Source organism: Octopus sinensis, linkage group LG15, assembly GCF_006345805.1.
Source record: "Octopus sinensis linkage group LG15, ASM634580v1, whole genome shotgun sequence".
Lineage (NCBI taxonomy): Eukaryota > Metazoa > Mollusca > Cephalopoda > Octopoda > Octopodidae > Octopus > Octopus sinensis.
Genome location: NC_043011.1, coordinates 11,252,198 through 11,270,044, shown reverse-complemented (window position 1 = coordinate 11,270,044; position 17,847 = coordinate 11,252,198). Strand labels below are relative to the sequence as shown.

The 17,847-nt window shown below is 37.5% G+C and overlaps 1 protein-coding gene across 1 annotated transcript in view; it reads right to left on the bottom strand.

The window, feature by feature from the left end:
• The window catches only part of LOC115219803, a 74,022-nt gene that overhangs the window by 25,975 nt on the left and 30,200 nt on the right, over window positions 1–17,847 (bottom strand). The window contains exons 9-15 of the mRNA XM_029790075.2: window positions 13,344–13,510; window positions 12,055–12,248; window positions 9,857–10,033; window positions 7,967–8,048; window positions 6,822–6,921; window positions 1,692–1,773; window positions 1,504–1,578 (exon numbers count right to left, since the gene is read on the bottom strand). Coding sequence (XP_029645935.1) covers window positions 1,504–1,578; window positions 1,692–1,773; window positions 6,822–6,921; window positions 7,967–8,048; window positions 9,857–10,033; window positions 12,055–12,248; window positions 13,344–13,510 — 877 coding nt within the window. The remainder of the gene's footprint in view (window positions 1–1,503; window positions 1,579–1,691; window positions 1,774–6,821; window positions 6,922–7,966; window positions 8,049–9,856; window positions 10,034–12,054; window positions 12,249–13,343; window positions 13,511–17,847) is intronic.

The window sequence follows — 17,847 nt, the reverse complement described above, 5'->3', positions numbered from 1 at the left end:
TTTGTTTTAATATGAGAACTGGAGTAAAAGTTGTTGTTGCCTTTCACTTACAACTGAATTGTGCAATTGCATAACACCTTTTTTATCAAATAGCAACTCGTGTGCATCTAGTACATAACAAACAACTACAGCAGAAGTTGTACATAGCTAACAATAGCAAATACTCTCTCTTTTACTCTTTTACTTGTTTCAGTCAGTTGACTGCAGCCATGCTGGAGCACCGCCTTTAGTCGAGCAACTCGACCCCGGGACTTATTCTATCGGCCTCTTTTGCCAAACCGCTAAGTGACGGGGACATAAACACACCAGTATCAGTTGTCAAGCAATGCTAGGGGGACAAACACAGACACACATACATACACGTACATATATATATATATATATATATATATACACACATATACGACGGGCTTCTTTCAGTTTCCGTCTACCAAATCCACTCACAAGGCTTTGGTCGGCCCGAGGCTATAGTAGAAGACACTTGCCCAAGGTGCCAAGCAGTGGGACTGAACCCGGAACCATGTGGCTGGTAAGCAAGCTACTTACCACACAGCCACTCCTGCGCCTAAATAGTGTGTGTATTTTATGTAATTCCTCCCTCTCTTTTTATTTTCTATTCATCATCCCAATGGCATTCTAATATGCCCTCAACTCTTAAAAAAACCTTACTGAAGGCTTTATCCAATCCCCAGAAACTACGTCCCTGCCCATCATCCTTATCATCATTTAGCCCATGTTTCTATGCTTGCATGAATCATACAGAATTTGAGGCAGGCTTTCTACAGCTCGATGCTTTCCTGTCATCAACCCTCACCTGTTTCCAAGCAAGGCAATATTTTCCCATAGCCGGACATGTTTTCAATCCATGACTAGAAACAAGCAGCATCACTTGTAAATGATGCTTATTTACAATCATCAGATCTTTTCGGTTTGAACAGCAGTTTTTACTAGCGGCGTCATATGAAATTGTCACCCATAATTATGACCCTAGTATCGATCTATTGCATTTCAATCTGTTTTAGGGTTAGGGTTAGTTAGGGTTAGGGGTGGGGGGAAGGGTATCTTTTTTCTTCACAAATGTAAATAAACCCAATCTGTTTCTTAAATGAGGGACATATTCATATGGCACAGAATGTTATTTACCTCAATGGACAGTTGAAATTGAAGAAATTGAAGAAAAAAAACAACAAATATCTTACAAACTATAAAATTTTCTCAATAAAGCCAAGAGAAAAAGATGTTTTATAAACACATTCTACCAGTATACGAAGTTTAAAATATTTTAGTTACCTGGAAATTATGTTAAAAACTGCCGTTCAAACCGAAAAGATCCCAATCATCATATGATGCGAAGAGAAGAGCACATGCACACACTATATTATAAGACACTTGTATAAAGTGCTGTACAATGAGGATAAGCCTCAGACCACACAGTTAGGAAACAAGCTTCTTAACCATAAAGCCACACCTGAGCACACATAGATAAAATAAATAAGTACTTACTGTACTGCTTCCACCTTTGCCAACCTTCTTTACAACTGTGTACACTTTATTGTTGACCATTAAAGAACGTAGTTTCTGAAATATTAAAATAGGTTATGTTACTATATCAAGTGGATGGATATATCACAGATTACAAACACACAGAATGCCAGAGGAGGTGTGGCTGATAACAAAACCAAAGTACCTACCTTCTCTAACTGTACAAGATTCGTTGCAGAGGGAGCAGTATCCTTTACCTGCGGAGTGATGACTGCATCGATACTAGCAGGACTGAAAGACATAACAACACAATAAAAGAAACAAGCTCCTCCAAATAAGTCATCAATAAATAAAAGCTACAATCTGCTACATAACAGTGCGATTTTTAAATCATCATCATCATCGTTTAACATCCGCTTTCCATGCTTGCATGGGTTGGACGGTTCAACTGGGGTCTGGGAAGCCCGAAGGCTGCACCAGGCCCAATCTGATCTGGCAGTGTTTCTATGGCTGGATGCTCTTCCTAACGCCAACCACTCCGTGAGTGTTGTGGGTGCTTTTTACATGCCACCAACACAGGTGCCAGACGAGGCTGGCGAACGACCACAATCGGATGGTGCTTTTTACGTGCCACCAACACAGGTGGCAGATGAGGCTGGCAAATGGCCACGCTCGGATGGTGCTTTTTATGTGCCACCAGCACGGAGGCCAGGCCAGGCTGGCAACAGCCACGATCGGATGGTGTTTGTTACATGCCACCGGCACGGAGGCCAGGCCAGGCTGGCAAACGGCCACGATCGGATGGTGCTTTTTACGTGCCACCAACACAGGTGGCAGATGAGGCTGGCAAATTGCCATGCTCAGATGGTGCTTTTTACATGCCACCGGCACGGAGGCCAGGCCTGGCTGGCAACGGCCACAATCGGATGGTGTTTGTTACATGCCACCGGAATGGAGGCCAGTCGATGTTTAAATGTTTAAGTGTTATTCAAACAGATACAATGATCTTTATTTTGAGGAACAGGGGATTGTACAAACAACTAACAATCATTGAGCTTTATTATTACTTTTGAGTGGATACAACAGGTACATTCAACTGAAACGTAAATGAATACTGCTTGTATCGAGTCTCTGATAAAAATACTTAACTCTCAATATCACAGTGCACATATAACAAGGTGCTATCTCTCAAATGCTTCTACTGCTACTATAGCAGTTGCTGGTATTCTGACCAAACAAGTAGCACTCCACATTCACTGTTCCTCTCATTAATCCTATTTCTTGTAATAAATAATTTGCCTGGGCATTTCTATCGTGACTGCAACCCTCAAGAATGAACTGCTTAAACATTTCCTTTACGTGTCTTCCTACACAAGTTCAAGCTCAGCATCATCTACAACAGCTCTATGAAGACTTCAGTAACTTCCCTCCTCTTCAAACTATTTAGGGATCTTTTCGGTTTGAATGGCAGTTTTTAACATAATTTCTAGGTACCTAAAAAATTTTAAACTTCGTATACTGATAGAATGTGTTTATAACACATCTTTTTCTCTTGGCTTTATTGAGAAAATTCTATGGTTTGTAAGATATTTGTGGTTGATACACATTACTATATTAGATATCATTTGTGGAAAATGATACGCAAGGGAATCAGGGTTGGTTCTGCTAAAATTCCATTTAATCACTGCTATTTCAATATTCTGCTAAAATTCAGTTTCATCACTGCTGTTTCAGTATTGCAGACTAAATCATCACATCTTCATCATTATTCCAGTTTAGCTGCACGTTGATCTTTGATCAAAGTGCAAGAAATGATGAAGCAACAGAGACAAGAAACTGCAATAAATTACTTTAAAAGTCAAATATTTTAACTTGTCTCTCTTCTGAAACTACCAAAATTTTAAAAATTATATCCAGTTGTAAACACTGCCATTAATAGTCACTATAAAAGGATCTTTTCGGTTTGAACGGCAATTTTTTCTAGCGGTGTCATATGAAATTGTCACCCATAATTATGACCCTGGTATCGATCTATTGCATTTCAATCTGGGTTAGGGTTAGGGGTGGACGGAAGGGTATCTTTTTTTCTTCACAAATGTAAATAAATCCAATCTGTTTCTTAAACGAGGGACATATTCATACGGCACAGAATGTTTTTTTTTACCTCAATAGACGTCAATGATTGGTTGAAATTGTAAAACTGACTTTATCTGTGCTTGTGCCACGTAAAGAGCACTCAGTCCACTCTGTTGGTTGGTTGGTTGGTGTTAGGAAGGGTATCCAGCCATAAAAATCCCTGCCAAGACAGACACAGAAGTCTGGTGCAGGCTCCTGTCTGGCTAGCTCCTATCAAACTATCCAACCCAAGCCAGCATGGAAGGTAGACATTAAATGATGATGATGATGATGATGAGTACACATCAATTATTAAGCATGTAAAATTTCATGTAAAACATTACAAAAATAACAACTTAAATCAAATTTGAAAACATGTTTGCGAAAAATCAGTATTTCCAAACAACCTAATATATATAAAAACAATAAAGATTTTACACTGACAATGAGCATTGAATTTATAATATTTTAAACAACATTTAATAAGGAACCACTGTTATTGCACCTAGAACAAGGTTCAACATAACCTGCTTGATACAATGAATTTAATAGGAACCACACAGACTGAATCTCTATTGCAATTAAGTAGTTCAGATTGTTTCAAGTTGGGAGATGATGACTATGCTTAAGGTGAACACTTAGATTAGACTAAGTTAAATTTTGATCTATTAAAATGACGGTGAGTTCACTTATGTAAGGATAATACATAGTAATATTACAGTTATGTAATTTATCCCTTTAATATTACTGATATTTAATCTAGTCATTGAAACCATTGCCCTGATTATTATTTACATTATTTACATTTGACAGATATTTGTCCTCATCTTGTTTGTTATTAACACAATCTTTCAGCTGATATACCCTCCAGCCTTCATCAGGTGTCTTGGGGAAATTTTGAACCTGGGTTCTCATTCCTGAGGTATTTTTCAATGTTATTATTATTACTACTATTATTATTATTCAGGTCACAGCCTGGAATTGAACTCGGAATCTTGGGGTTAGTAGCCCACACTCTCAACCACTATGCCAACATTTGACAAATATCCGTCAAATGTAAATAATGTACATAATTCCTCATCTCTTAAATATAGAACTGTAAGACCTTTTTTTATCAGTTTTCTTGGGCATTTGGTCTTGATAGTCTTTCATAACAGCCTCAGTAAGTTAGCATAGTACTCTCAATTGATGGTGTGGCCCTTTTGAAGACAGTCAAAAAACACAATGCCTTTTGCATCCCTCAAAACTGAGGCCATCATCTTCCCTGCAGGTGAAGAAAGGTGTTTCCACTGCATGAACGCAGTGAGAAATACACACAAACACAACAGGCTTCTTTTGTTTCTAACAACCAATTTCACTCACAAATTATTGGTTGCTCCATGGCTATAGTAGAACAATATTTACTCAGTGGGATCAAACCCCTAACCACATGATTTGAAAGCAAGCTTCTTAAACCTTTTGTTACTATATGGCTAACCAAAATACTCCACTTGTACTATCATCAACATCATCATTTAATGCCCACTTTCCATGCTGGCATGGGTTAGATGGTTTGACAGAAGCTGGCTAAGCAAAAGACTGTATCATGCTTCAGTGTCTGTTTTGGCATGGTTTTTACAGCTGGATGCCCTTCCTAACACCAACCACCCAGCAGAGTGGACTGAGTGCTTTTATGAGGCACAAACACAGGTGAGGTCAGTTTTAGAATGGTTTTACAGCTGAATGTAAACACCAGCCACTATACAGAGTGCAATGGATGCATTTTACATGGCACCAGCTCTAGCAGGGCCACCAAGTAACTTGCAAGACAAAGATCATTTGAGAGAGAAGGGGGCTTTCAAGGAAGTGGTCTTGTGCCAGATGATGAAAGGTTAGAGTGGGACAGACAGAAACAGGTATAAAAAAAAGAAAAAGAGATTTTTTTTTTCCAATGAACTGAAATGAACTGTATATGAACATTATAATTGTAAAGCCGTATTGAAAGGCTAATTTCATATGTTTAACATGTAATTTATAACAGCATTGTATATATTGATGTGTTGTAACTATTAATTCAAATGTTGTATTGAAATATATATGTATTACGAATTTCTTTTTCGCAAAATTTTAACAATTTTTCTGGCCAAAGGCTATATGTTGCAAGTAGCCATTTTAGCCATTTTAAAATAACGCGCCAATTTGCAGTAGCTGGCAATATGACGTAATGTCGCATTGCCGAAGAATTATTGTGGTCGTTTTTTCAATTGGTTAATATAACTGCTCATATAAGAATTCTAAAAAGTTACGTAAAGAATATTTGTAATGGATTTCGATTCTTTTAAGTCAAGTTGAGCAGTTATAAAAACCCTGGATTTTGGAAAAAACTTTAGTGTTTACTGGATGTAATGAAACTCCATGACACTCACTCCTTTGAGACATTGGTGATTTTTCATGCCATGTCCAAAGGAAAGTCAACAAGTCTATTTTGAATTGTTGATTCATCTATTAGTTAGCTTTATGAATTAGCTAGTGAATATATATAGTCTTACTTCTACACGACGAAAATAATCTTTTCTTTCACATGTACATAATATAAAATGTTATATTTATATAATAAAACTAATTAAGAAAATGTTTTCTCTTCACGTTTTTCAACTGTGTATAAATAAATATTCATTTCTGTAATCATTAGATTATATTTTCTTATAGCGGTTAAATGAACATGAAGATAATATTATACATACATGACGCTAATATTCTTAGCGTTCCATAAGTATATTTCTCTATGGCGTTATATACTGAAGTTCGGGTTTGCGTATAATGATAACACTTAAGTTATAAGTGACGTTTTAATCATTATATACACCCTTACTTAAAAAGCCAAATAAAATAATCTATTTCCAAATAGGAAACGCAATAAATAGCATTACATTACTGTAACAAAACTAATTAGAGAATATACAATATTAATATAACTTAAGAGAAAGCTCATGGCAGCCTAAAACCACCTATAGGAAATCACGTCGGGGTCACCAATTTTCCTTGTGGATAGGATATTAGTTTATCGTTGGTAATGTCTCCAGGTAATCTAGTACTTTTTATTCTTGATAGCTAACTGATCTCAGCAATGTTAAATGAAATGTTACAGAGCAAAATACCTGCAGCAGACATGACCTAAAAACAATCAAACTGTCCACTCTCTTAGCAACGTGGCCATTTTCAATTCAAAAGTATCAAATACTTACCCATTTGAAGTAGCCAAACTTGCCAGGAATTTATTTTTCACAGTACCAACAGGTAAATCTGAATCTGGTATAGGTGGTTTCTCTTCAGGCTTCAGGTTTCCTAGAATTTAAGGAACATTAAAGTAAGTTACAACAATAAGAATGAAAATGTTAAGTATATTTATATATCACGTGATCACGTGACCGAACAGACCATCAGATGTTGCTACACATCGCTAGTCACAATGCGTTTGCATTGTTTTAGCCTGAGAGCTATTTCTAAGGGATTCTGAACAGGAGTGGAGCTATCATATAGTTGTTTGTTGTATTGGTACTTTTGTTAGTGAGTGGTAAAGATTAAAAAAAAATTACAGATCTGTTTTAAATGTAGATTCTTAGCATACTGCAGGGTTTCTGAGGAGAGCATAATTATTTTAATAAGAGCAAACAACACTTAATCTGTTGGGCCTTACAAAACCATTGAATACTTTTTCTAATCAAAGTCATACAGTTTTGAAGTTACAGAGACTAAATGGAGCATAAAATTAATTCTGAGATAGAAAATCAATACCCATGAGTCAATATCTTGTAAATATATGTTAAAATACTCACAACTAATCCACTTATATGTATTCAATCTACCTTGGCGGGTAGAAGTGACATGATAAGAGGTAAAGCCCACATTCACAATGTATGCCAACAATTATTATATTGTTTACTAAATTACTTAAGTTGATTGGTGTAATTTAAAAATTTTAATTTTTACATTTAAATTTTTAAATTTTAAATTTTACATTTTAATTTTAATTATTACATTTTAATTTTTAAATTTTAATTTATATTTTAAACAAACACCATTTTATAATATTACTTCAAATTTTAAAAAAAACTACCATTTGATATATTATACAAAATTCAAATTTTATATCTCTGAAGAGCAGAAGAGTTATTATTATATTATTGTATCAGCAAAATGTATCTAATAGGACATGAAGTTTTATATAGAGAAGTACTACAGAGCTTTAAGAATTAAATGATTTACAGAGCAGAGCCCTATTCAAGCAGGGATAACCACAGTAACACATCAACAAAAACAACTATATCTACACACATTATACAAGTTACTATCAATAATTTTAAGTAGTGATGAAAAATATCTCAAATACCTATTGTCATTTCACTCAAATATGGATGCTGCAGAATTTCTTCAATAGACGGTCTTTCTTTGGGATCTCTGCACAGACAGCACTGCACAAGAAACAGAGTAAGATATATATAAAGTGTAGATGTGTGCGTGCATGTGTGTAACATCATAAATATATCTCAAGGGTACAAAACATAAATTAGAGGGATAACACTCATTTGTTGCATGTAACATTCTGAGGTAATCTAATGCCTACTCTCCATGGCTACATGGACCACAGCTTGATGCCTTGCATATAATTACAATTAACCCTTTAGTGTTCAGATTACTCTGTTAAATGTAATACTTTTCCACTCAAGTTGTTTTGAATTAATCATGCATTATCTTATAGCTTTGAGGTTTCAATGATGTGATTGTTTATATTTAAAATGATATTGTCAGGTAGGTGTGAGAGGCTAGATATTGCCAGTTTGAATATAAAACGTGTAGAATATCTGGGCCAGATATGGCCAGTTTAAACACTAAAGGGTTAAACATTTGGAGGGGATTTGATCTCAAAACCTATATACTGGTATCCACATAATCTTGTTGGAATTTTTCTTCAATATGTGTTAATGTATGGGTGTGTGAATATGTGAGACGTGTGTGAAAAGATTGAACATAAATAAAAAGTGAAGGAATGATGGAAGGAAGGAAAGAGGCAGGGTATACAGCTTGCTAGAAAATAGAGAGTTCAAGAGATAGATAAACAGTAGTAGATTAGTTCTTTTTACATCCATGCATACATGCAGCAGACACCAATGACGACCATTTCATCTACTGATATACATCGACTAGAATGTGGATCATTGTATCTTAATACATACTCCTACCTCAATGAGAACTATTCCATTTGATCTCACGCAATAGCCACCAAAGTGTAGGCTAATCCATACATCTGTTAGCTACTAGGGTGTGAATGATTCCATCTAATATTATATACAAGCACTCTCCAACAGAGGTGGATCAGTTTATCTGAATATACATGTAGATAAACTCTACTTGCGAAGATCTGTTGAGGCAAGTGAAATCTCGATCAAAATCAATGGAAATTGTACTGTGATACCAGTGCATGTGGCATGTAAGAGAACCATCCGAACATGGCCGTTGCCAGCGCGGCCCCGACTGGCCTCTGTGCCGGTGGCACGTAAAATGCACCATCCGATTGTGGCCATTTGCCAGCCTCGTCTGGCACCTGTGCCGGTGGCATGTAAAAAGCACCCACTCCACTCACGGAGAGGTTGACGTTAGGAAGGACATCAAGCTGTAGAAACACTGCCAGAACAGATTGGGCCTGGTGCAGCCTCCTGGCTTCCCAGACCCCAGTTGGACCGTCCAACCCATGCTAGCATGGAAAGCGGACGTTAAATGATGATGATAATGATGATGATGACATTTACACCAACCACAAGACCATGGACTATTCAGCCTAATAGCAATCACTAGTGTAGACCATTCAATCTAATCACACACCCACCAACTACCATTTAATCCCAACCATCAGTGTACGCGCGCGCGTGCATGTGTGTGTGTGTGCATGGACCATTCTGTCTAATCACACATACATGTACCATCTACCAGAATGTGGAGTATTTCATCTACTCATACACAAAGCCATCAATTACCAGTATGCAGACTATTCCATCTAATAACACACATACCAGCCACTAGTTGTACACCGTTGCATCTAATCATACATAGATCACAGATTGGATTAATCCCATGTAATTATACATGTTCTTGTTTCCAGAGTGTGAATATTTCATCAAAAACCCACACAAACACCAGCCATCTGAGTGTAGGTAGATCACCTAATTCCACACAAACATCAACCACCAATTTGAACTATTTCATACAAACAATTGAAACGTACCTTCATTGTATCCAATAGCTCTTTATTTCTGACATCAGCAAATTTGATCTTGAACTTATCACTTCTTATTGCTATCAGTTTTTCTGTTGTGTTTCTAATCTCTTGGAATGGAGTTTTACCGTAGACCATAAAATAGAGAATACAACCGAGAGACCAAATGTCACTCTTCAAGCCTATCTGGAATCAGATAAAAATAATATGTAAGCTAGATTAAGACAGAGGTTTAAAATATATACAGTTGAAAACAATCTAGGGAAGCTTATACATTGTTTACCCAGGTGGTCAGCTATCACAGGGAAGACTTCTGGATTAAGTTAAGCTGAGTTGGGTTTGGAAGTTTGAAATTTAAATCGAAGAGTGAAGAAGGCATACAGAATATACATATTTAAATTTCCAGTCACTAGTAGCATGTATAGTGCCATTTCATCCTCCTTTGGAATCCTCAGTATGGTGTAACCCAAGGTAAATAAATTATACTAAATTAAACATTTTATGAAGTTAGATCATTCTTATAGAGAGAAAATAGTTTGCAGTTTAAAAAGCATTCATGATGTCTTTTTTTGACAAATCACAGTTGCAAAACCCCACCAAAAATCTTTATCTGTAAAATGAAGTAAACTAAAATCCAGATTTTATAGATGAAGTCATTAAGAATTTCTCATTGTGAAGAGATGTCAAATCACAAATGCAATTGACCACAAGGATTATATCCCATTTCGAGATAAATACTTATACATGTCAAGCTAGCAGTCAATGTAATCATGCTTAACTGATAGCATATTGCCAGAACACTATCATTCCTTTAGTTTACCTCTATGAAATAAATAAATAGCCTTTGTATTTCATGCTTGAGTTGTTAGCAAAATGATGTCTACCTATAGAGTACTTACTACTGGAAACATCATCGACTATTGGGAATCTTGTCAACCTGAGCAAAAATATCTTTATTAAAACCTTTAAATCTATAACTTCACTATTACATTACATGACATGTCATTTGGGCTTGACAACAACTTTTCTTTTGGGAATTTTGCTATATACTCTGTAACTTCACTAATACATTACATGCAAACTTCCCTTCTTAGGACCAATTTCTCCAGCCTTACAACTTACACAATTTCAAATTAAAAAAATTCTAACTAGCTATCAGAGCTGTCACTCTTCTTCAGAAACACAGTAGATATTTCAGAATTTACAAATCGCAAATCTCATGAATAAGCTGTATTTACTAGTCAAAAAATTCTAGGTGCTTTTCTAATTTGCAGAAAAACCATTTAAAAACAAAAATTCTCGTCCTTATTCTGAAATAGACATTTATGTAACTAACTGTACCATTTTGAAGCACTGTTTTCAGCCTGTTGATTTATACTAATGGTTTTGCTTTCACTGAGAATAGTGTCTACTTTAGACTGTAAATTAAAGATAGAAAAAAAACCCCAATTAAGTTCGAAATGGAATGCAAAGCATTTGGTTAAGGGACCATCATAAATGCACACCTCAACATTGGTTTCAAAAATTTCATAGTGAAGAGGAGAACCTTCAAAATAAAGATGAAACTCTACTACATCCAGCTTACTCTCTACACTTCTCTTTTACTGACTTCTACTTTTGCAAGCATCTCCTGCAAAAGAAGGTCTTCAACAAACATGCACCAGCTCAAAAGTCCTTCAAAAAGGTCATCAGTTACAGGACTTCAGAATTCTATGCTATTGGAAGAGATAGATTTGTTTTTTTTTTATGGGAAAAATGTATACATTAAAATGTTTGTATTTCAATTAATAAGATTTATTCTGAGCTGAAATATTTCCCTAAAGTTGATGATTAAAAACTACAATTAATTTGGCACCAACCAGATATTACACACAACTATATGCTTCACACAATGTTGATAGCAAAAGCTATTCAGTGACTGTACCACAGTCCTCTATGTTTTAAAAAGCAAGAACCAGCTAATTTAGAAAATGCCTTCAATGTGATGTACATATCAAAGGATAAATCATCAGAAAATTTTTCATGTCAATTATATAAACATTTAACTCCATATTTTCTTTTCTTTTAGCATTTATCTGCTTCCTTTTTTTGAATTGAATCTACACACCATGCAACTTCATACAACAACAAAGGAAATTTTATGTCTTTTAATAAAGTAGCAAAAGTGCCTGTAAAATTATTTGAATAAATATTATTAAAAACCTTACTTTTTGGCTTCTAGAGTTATCCAGGTAGACAGCAATTGCTTCTGGACTCATGTAATCAGGTGTCCCCATCAGTATCTCCTGGTTAATGCCAGTTTTACCAGTCTGTATTACATCAGCAATACCAAAATCTATGAGCTTCAATTGGCCTCCAACAATCAGGAAGTTTGCAGGTTTCAAATCCAAATGTACTATACCTGAAAAGAAAATCATTTCAGTCAGAGCAGAAAGGACTCACAATCCAGTTCAAGTCTGTCATGAATGGTGCAAAGAAATTATCATTAGGCCCGGCTTGAATGCCTAGAACAAAGTAGACTATGAAAAGTACCAAAGTGGTGAAACATTATTGTAATAAATTGATTTAAAACATAAGGTAATCTACTGATGACCAACAACCTTTTTGGCATGGCAAACTTTTAATGAAGTCAGTGACTGGAGAAAGAAAAATGAGGTAAAATTAAAAATGACGGGGACGTAAACACACCAGCATCGGTTGTCAAGCGATGTTGGGGGACACACACACAAACACACACATATACATATATAGCTATATATATATATATATGAACATATATACGACAGGTTTCTTTCAGTTTCCGTCTATCAAATCAACTCACAAGGCTTTGGTCGGCCCCAGGCTATAGTAGAAGACACTTGCCCAAGGTGCCACGCAGTGGGACTGAACCCGGAACCATGTGGTTGGTAAGCAAGCTACTTACCACACAGCCACTCCTGCACCTATGTTATTTTACTATATCATTTTACTATGCTAACTCTTTTTCATGATTACATTACTGAACACAAATGTGATGGCAATCCATCAAGGTTGAGGATGATGGTCTTCGCGCAAATTTACTGGTGAGTCCGTAGGTGACCGATAAGACCAATTCTTGCTTGAAATGATCGGTCGCAGTGCGGACATCTAGTGCCGGAAGGGAGAGTCACACGTGGTTGTTGTTGGCACTCCTTCCGTCGTCGTCTTTTCTCCTCCAGCTCTGCAGACCTTTTTGACTCGAAAGTCGCCGTTCCCTCATGGATGGTGGTTTTTCAGAGTGGTCTGTTTTTTGCCGTTTCCTCTGTTGTTTGCCATAATACAGTTGTGTTCTCGTGAACACAACTATATTATGGCAAACAACAGTACTATATAACATATGATGTTGAAATATCTCTACATTTTCAGGCTTTGAAGCATTTGGAATTCCATAAAATTGCAACTGTAATCTTAAGGAAAACACCCGTACAACATAACTTCTTTATGACACCACTAGAAAAATACCTGTATGATACAATACCTTCTTTATGGAGTACCAGAACAGCTTCCAGCATCTGGGTCCAGTAGCACATGACCATCATTTGGGGTATTTTGTTTGTCTTATATTGGCTACGGAACAAACTTGCAAGGTCAATGTCGCCAAACTCCAACACCAAATTCAAACAGTTCTTCTGATAGTCGAGTTCACTAGAAAACAGATATGTGACAACATTACACTGGCTCAAAGGAATGTCGTATACAGAATAAACAGAAACAGTAATCGTTGGTTTACTATGGCTCTTCAAGTGATGAGTTGTCAGTTTTGCAGAGTATTTCTGGTAAGCTGGGCAGTTCTGATATGTTCTGTGTCATAGTAATTACTAAGACACCAGCATCAGCTACTTAATTGGGAAAAAACAAATATTGCAGTTTTGTGGCTTTCAATAACATATTCGCATTAAGCAAGACATACAGAATAAGACAATGAACAAATATTGTTTCTACTGTCAATAACAAATTTTTGTAACACCAGATTTGTCATCACTGTTTTACTATATCAGTAGAAGTGAAAGGCGGTGAGCTGGTAGAAACGTTAGCCCCTTGTGGGCAGTAAAGAAATATATATGAGTAGAAATGAAACTTGTTTAAGCAAGTAGTTGGTAATAGATATTTGCTACTGATGATGTGTGAAGACACAAAAATCATGACTTTGCAATTCTACCACAGCTGGTGAATGCTTTACATCTGCTTCAGATATACTTCTGTGCTATTTAGCACTACAGCTCAATAACAGAAGCTTACTTGAGATTAATATTGCAGTTTTGTGGTTTTCAATAGTATATCAATGTTAAGTAAAACATACCGAAAGTTATTCAGAACCAACATTGCTTCCACTGCTAATAATGGATTTATATATTATATATATATATATATATATATATATATATATATATATATATATATATATAATATATATATATATATATATATAATAATAATAATAATATGAGGGAATATTATTCCAAACTTACAGGGAAAAATTCAATTTAGAAATACTAAATAAAATTTCACAAAATATAATATATATATATATATAAATTAGAAAAAAAAACCCTTTTATCAATTCAATAATGAAAAATTAAATTACAACATCTAGAAAATTACATATTATAGAAAGATTAAATATAAAATAAAAAATATAACGATGATAAAGTAAAGTGCAAAATAATAAATAAAACGTAAATATTTGGTAGAATAACGACACGCGTTTCGTGGCTATATTTAAGAAATGATTATAGTAAAAATATTAGTAGTAGTATGAAAATCACTTCAATATAAATATAGCCACTCATCAGGTTAAAGATAACTACAATAATAAAATAATTAATTAATAAATATACTTTTGAAATATAAATATATTCTTTAAAATATATATATATATATATATATATATATCATCATCATCATCATCGTTTAACGTCCGTTCTCCATGCTAGCATGGGTTGGACGGTTCGACCGGGGATCTGGGAAGCCAGAAGGCTGCACCAGGCTCCGGTCTTATCTGGCAATGTTTCTACAGCTGGATGCCCTTCCTAACGCCAACCACTCCGTGAGTGTAGTGGGTGCTTTTTACGTGCTACCTGCACTGGTGCCAGGCGAGGCTGGCATCGGCCACGGTCGGATTGGTGCATTTTACGTGCCACCTGCACGGAAGCCAGTCGGGGCGGCACTGGCTTCGGCCACGATTCGGATGGTGCTTTTTACGTGCCACCGACACGGACGCCAGTCGAGGCGGCGCTGGCATCGGCCACGATTCAGATAGTGCTTTTTACGTATCTCCAGTCCAGGGGTCCTGGCATCTGCCGGGTGCCAGTCATAGGATTGGTTCAATTTCGATTCCACTTGCCCCAACAGGCATAGGTGCCCATCGTCAGATGAGGTTCAATATCGACTTCGCTTGCCTCAACAGGTCTTTGTGTGTCCAAGGGAGGAAGGCATGCATAAGTGGGCTGGACTCACTTGTCCTTCATGGTCTTTTCGCGCACAGCATATATATATATATATATATATATGTAGGTCTCAGGTTGAGTCGGGGTTAACCACAGTAAATAAGGTACTCAATACATAGCACAGTAAATTAATTTATTTTATAGAAGGAGCTTCTACAGGACTAGAACTGTTTCATTCAAATGAAATCATCAGGAAGCTTGCTGTCAAAATAAGATCTGGCATTTATACATTTAGGCAGATGTAATGGGGTGGTGGTGGGGGACATTTTTTGGGTAAGCAGGGCACAAACTGTCTTTCTTAGGGGAGTGGTCAAAAGAATCAGTGATAAAGTAAATAAATGAATAAATAGAATAATTGAATAGAGTTTTAGGTAAATTAGAAGACTATTGCTTTTAGTCAGTTTGTTGTTGTTGTTATTAAGTGGAGGGAAGAAGTAGATATGTATACATAAAAGAACATATAAAATAAATATACATACAAACCCACATACATAGACATGCGAATATCCATACATATACATATGCCCATGTATATACATACAGACACACATATACATACATATAAATACACTAGCACATATATATATATATATAACGTGGCCGTAGCCAGTACCGCATCGACTGGCCTCCGTGCTGTGGGCACGTAACAAACACCATCCGATCGTGGCCGTTTGCCAGCCTCATCTGGCACCTGTGTCGGTGGCACATAAAAACACCATCCGAGCGTGGCCGTCTGCCAGCCTCGTCTGGCACCTGTGTCGGTGGCACATAAAAAACACCATCCGAGCGTGGCCGTTTGCCAGCCTCGTCTGGCACCTGTGTCGGTGGCACATAAAATCACCCACTACACTCTCAGAGTGGTTGGCGTTAGGAAGGGCATCCAGCTGTAGAAACACTGCCAGATCTGACTGGACTGGTGCAGCTTTCGGGCTCCCCAGACCCCAGTTGAACCGTCCAATCCATGCTAGCATGGAAAGCGGACGTTAAATGATGATGATGATGATGATGATGATATATATATATATATATATATATATATATATATATATATATATATATATATATAAAGGAAGCTTTATGAAAATAGACAAAAGACAAAGGCAGGTTTACGGAAATAAACAAAAGATGAAGGCAGGTGGAATACAAACAAACAATTGTATTAGTATGGCGCTCAGGAAATATAAATAAAACAAGTCTTTAATGTTTCGAGCCTACGCTCTTCAACAGAAAGATACACAGAGAAAAAACACAGAAAGAAGGAGAGAAAAAAAATGTGTGAAGAGGCTAGCGAATCAACATGGCGATCTGATTTTGGCCAGAAGTCAAAAATCAAACGTGAGACGCAAGAGCGAAATTAGGGGAGATAATAGGGTTAAATGACCTCGCTCCAACATAAGAGTGTGTGTGTGTGTGTATATGAGAAGAGTGTGTGTGTGTGTATGAGTGAGTATTAGTGCGTATGAGAGGTCTGGACGTGTGTATGTATATATGATGTGATGTGTAAAGTCGTATGGTGTAGTGCAGAGAGAGGAGATGAGGGAAGATGGGGAGGTAAGGGGGGAGAACGGGGAGGGGGGGAGAAAGAAAGAGAAGAGGGGAGAAGAGGAGGGGGAAGGGGAGAAGGAAGGAGGAGAAGAGGAGGGGAGAGAAGGGGGGAGAAGGAAGGAGGGGAGAGGAGGAGAGGGGGAGAGAGAGAAGGGGAGGAGGGAGCAGAGAGAAAGAGGGAAGGGGAAGAGGGAAGAAGGAGGGAGGGAGAAAGAGGGAAGAAGGGAAGAGGAGTAGGGGTGAAAGGATGAAGGACTGAAAAGAAGTAGGGGTCGAGGGGAGGTTAGATGAGGAGGGGGGAGAGGGGGGTTAGGGGTTAGATGAGAGGGGGAGGAGAGTTGAGACCAAATGGCGTATAAGAACGAAGAGAGAAGATTAATTCCTGTTCACGGCGCAAACGGGAATCCGGATGGCCTCTGTGTAAGGACAAACCGAACACAGACAGGTGTTGCAAGGAGTGACCGGTGGAGCGGAAATGGCGTGAGACCAGTGTGTCATTCGCAAGGCGGATGTCACGAAGGTGTTCCGCGAACCGGTCAGCCAAGCGGCGTCCCGTTTGTCCGATGTACAGGGAATGGCAGAGAGAGCAAGAGACACAATAGATAATATTGCTGGAGGTGCAGGTGAAGGAGTTGATAATGCGATAGGGTCGATGATGGGTGCCAGTGAGGAGGGTAGTGTTGGAGAGGTAAGGGCAAGTGCGGCAACGTGGGCAGGAGCAGGGGAGCGAGCCAGGTTGGGAGGTAGGGTCAGGGAAGGAGCTACAGACCAAAAGGTCTCGAAGGTTATGCGCTCGTTTGAAAGAGGGGAGGGGTCGGTTAGGGAAGAGGTGTGAAGTGGACAGGTCGGACTGGAGATGACGGAAAGCTCGAAGAATGGTGCGTTGGAGAGGTAGGGTCGTGGGGTAGTGAGGGGAAAAGGGAGGCGGGAGACTACAGGGCGGGTTCAGGGAGGGAGAGCAGATACACGGTCCACAGAAATTGCTCTGGC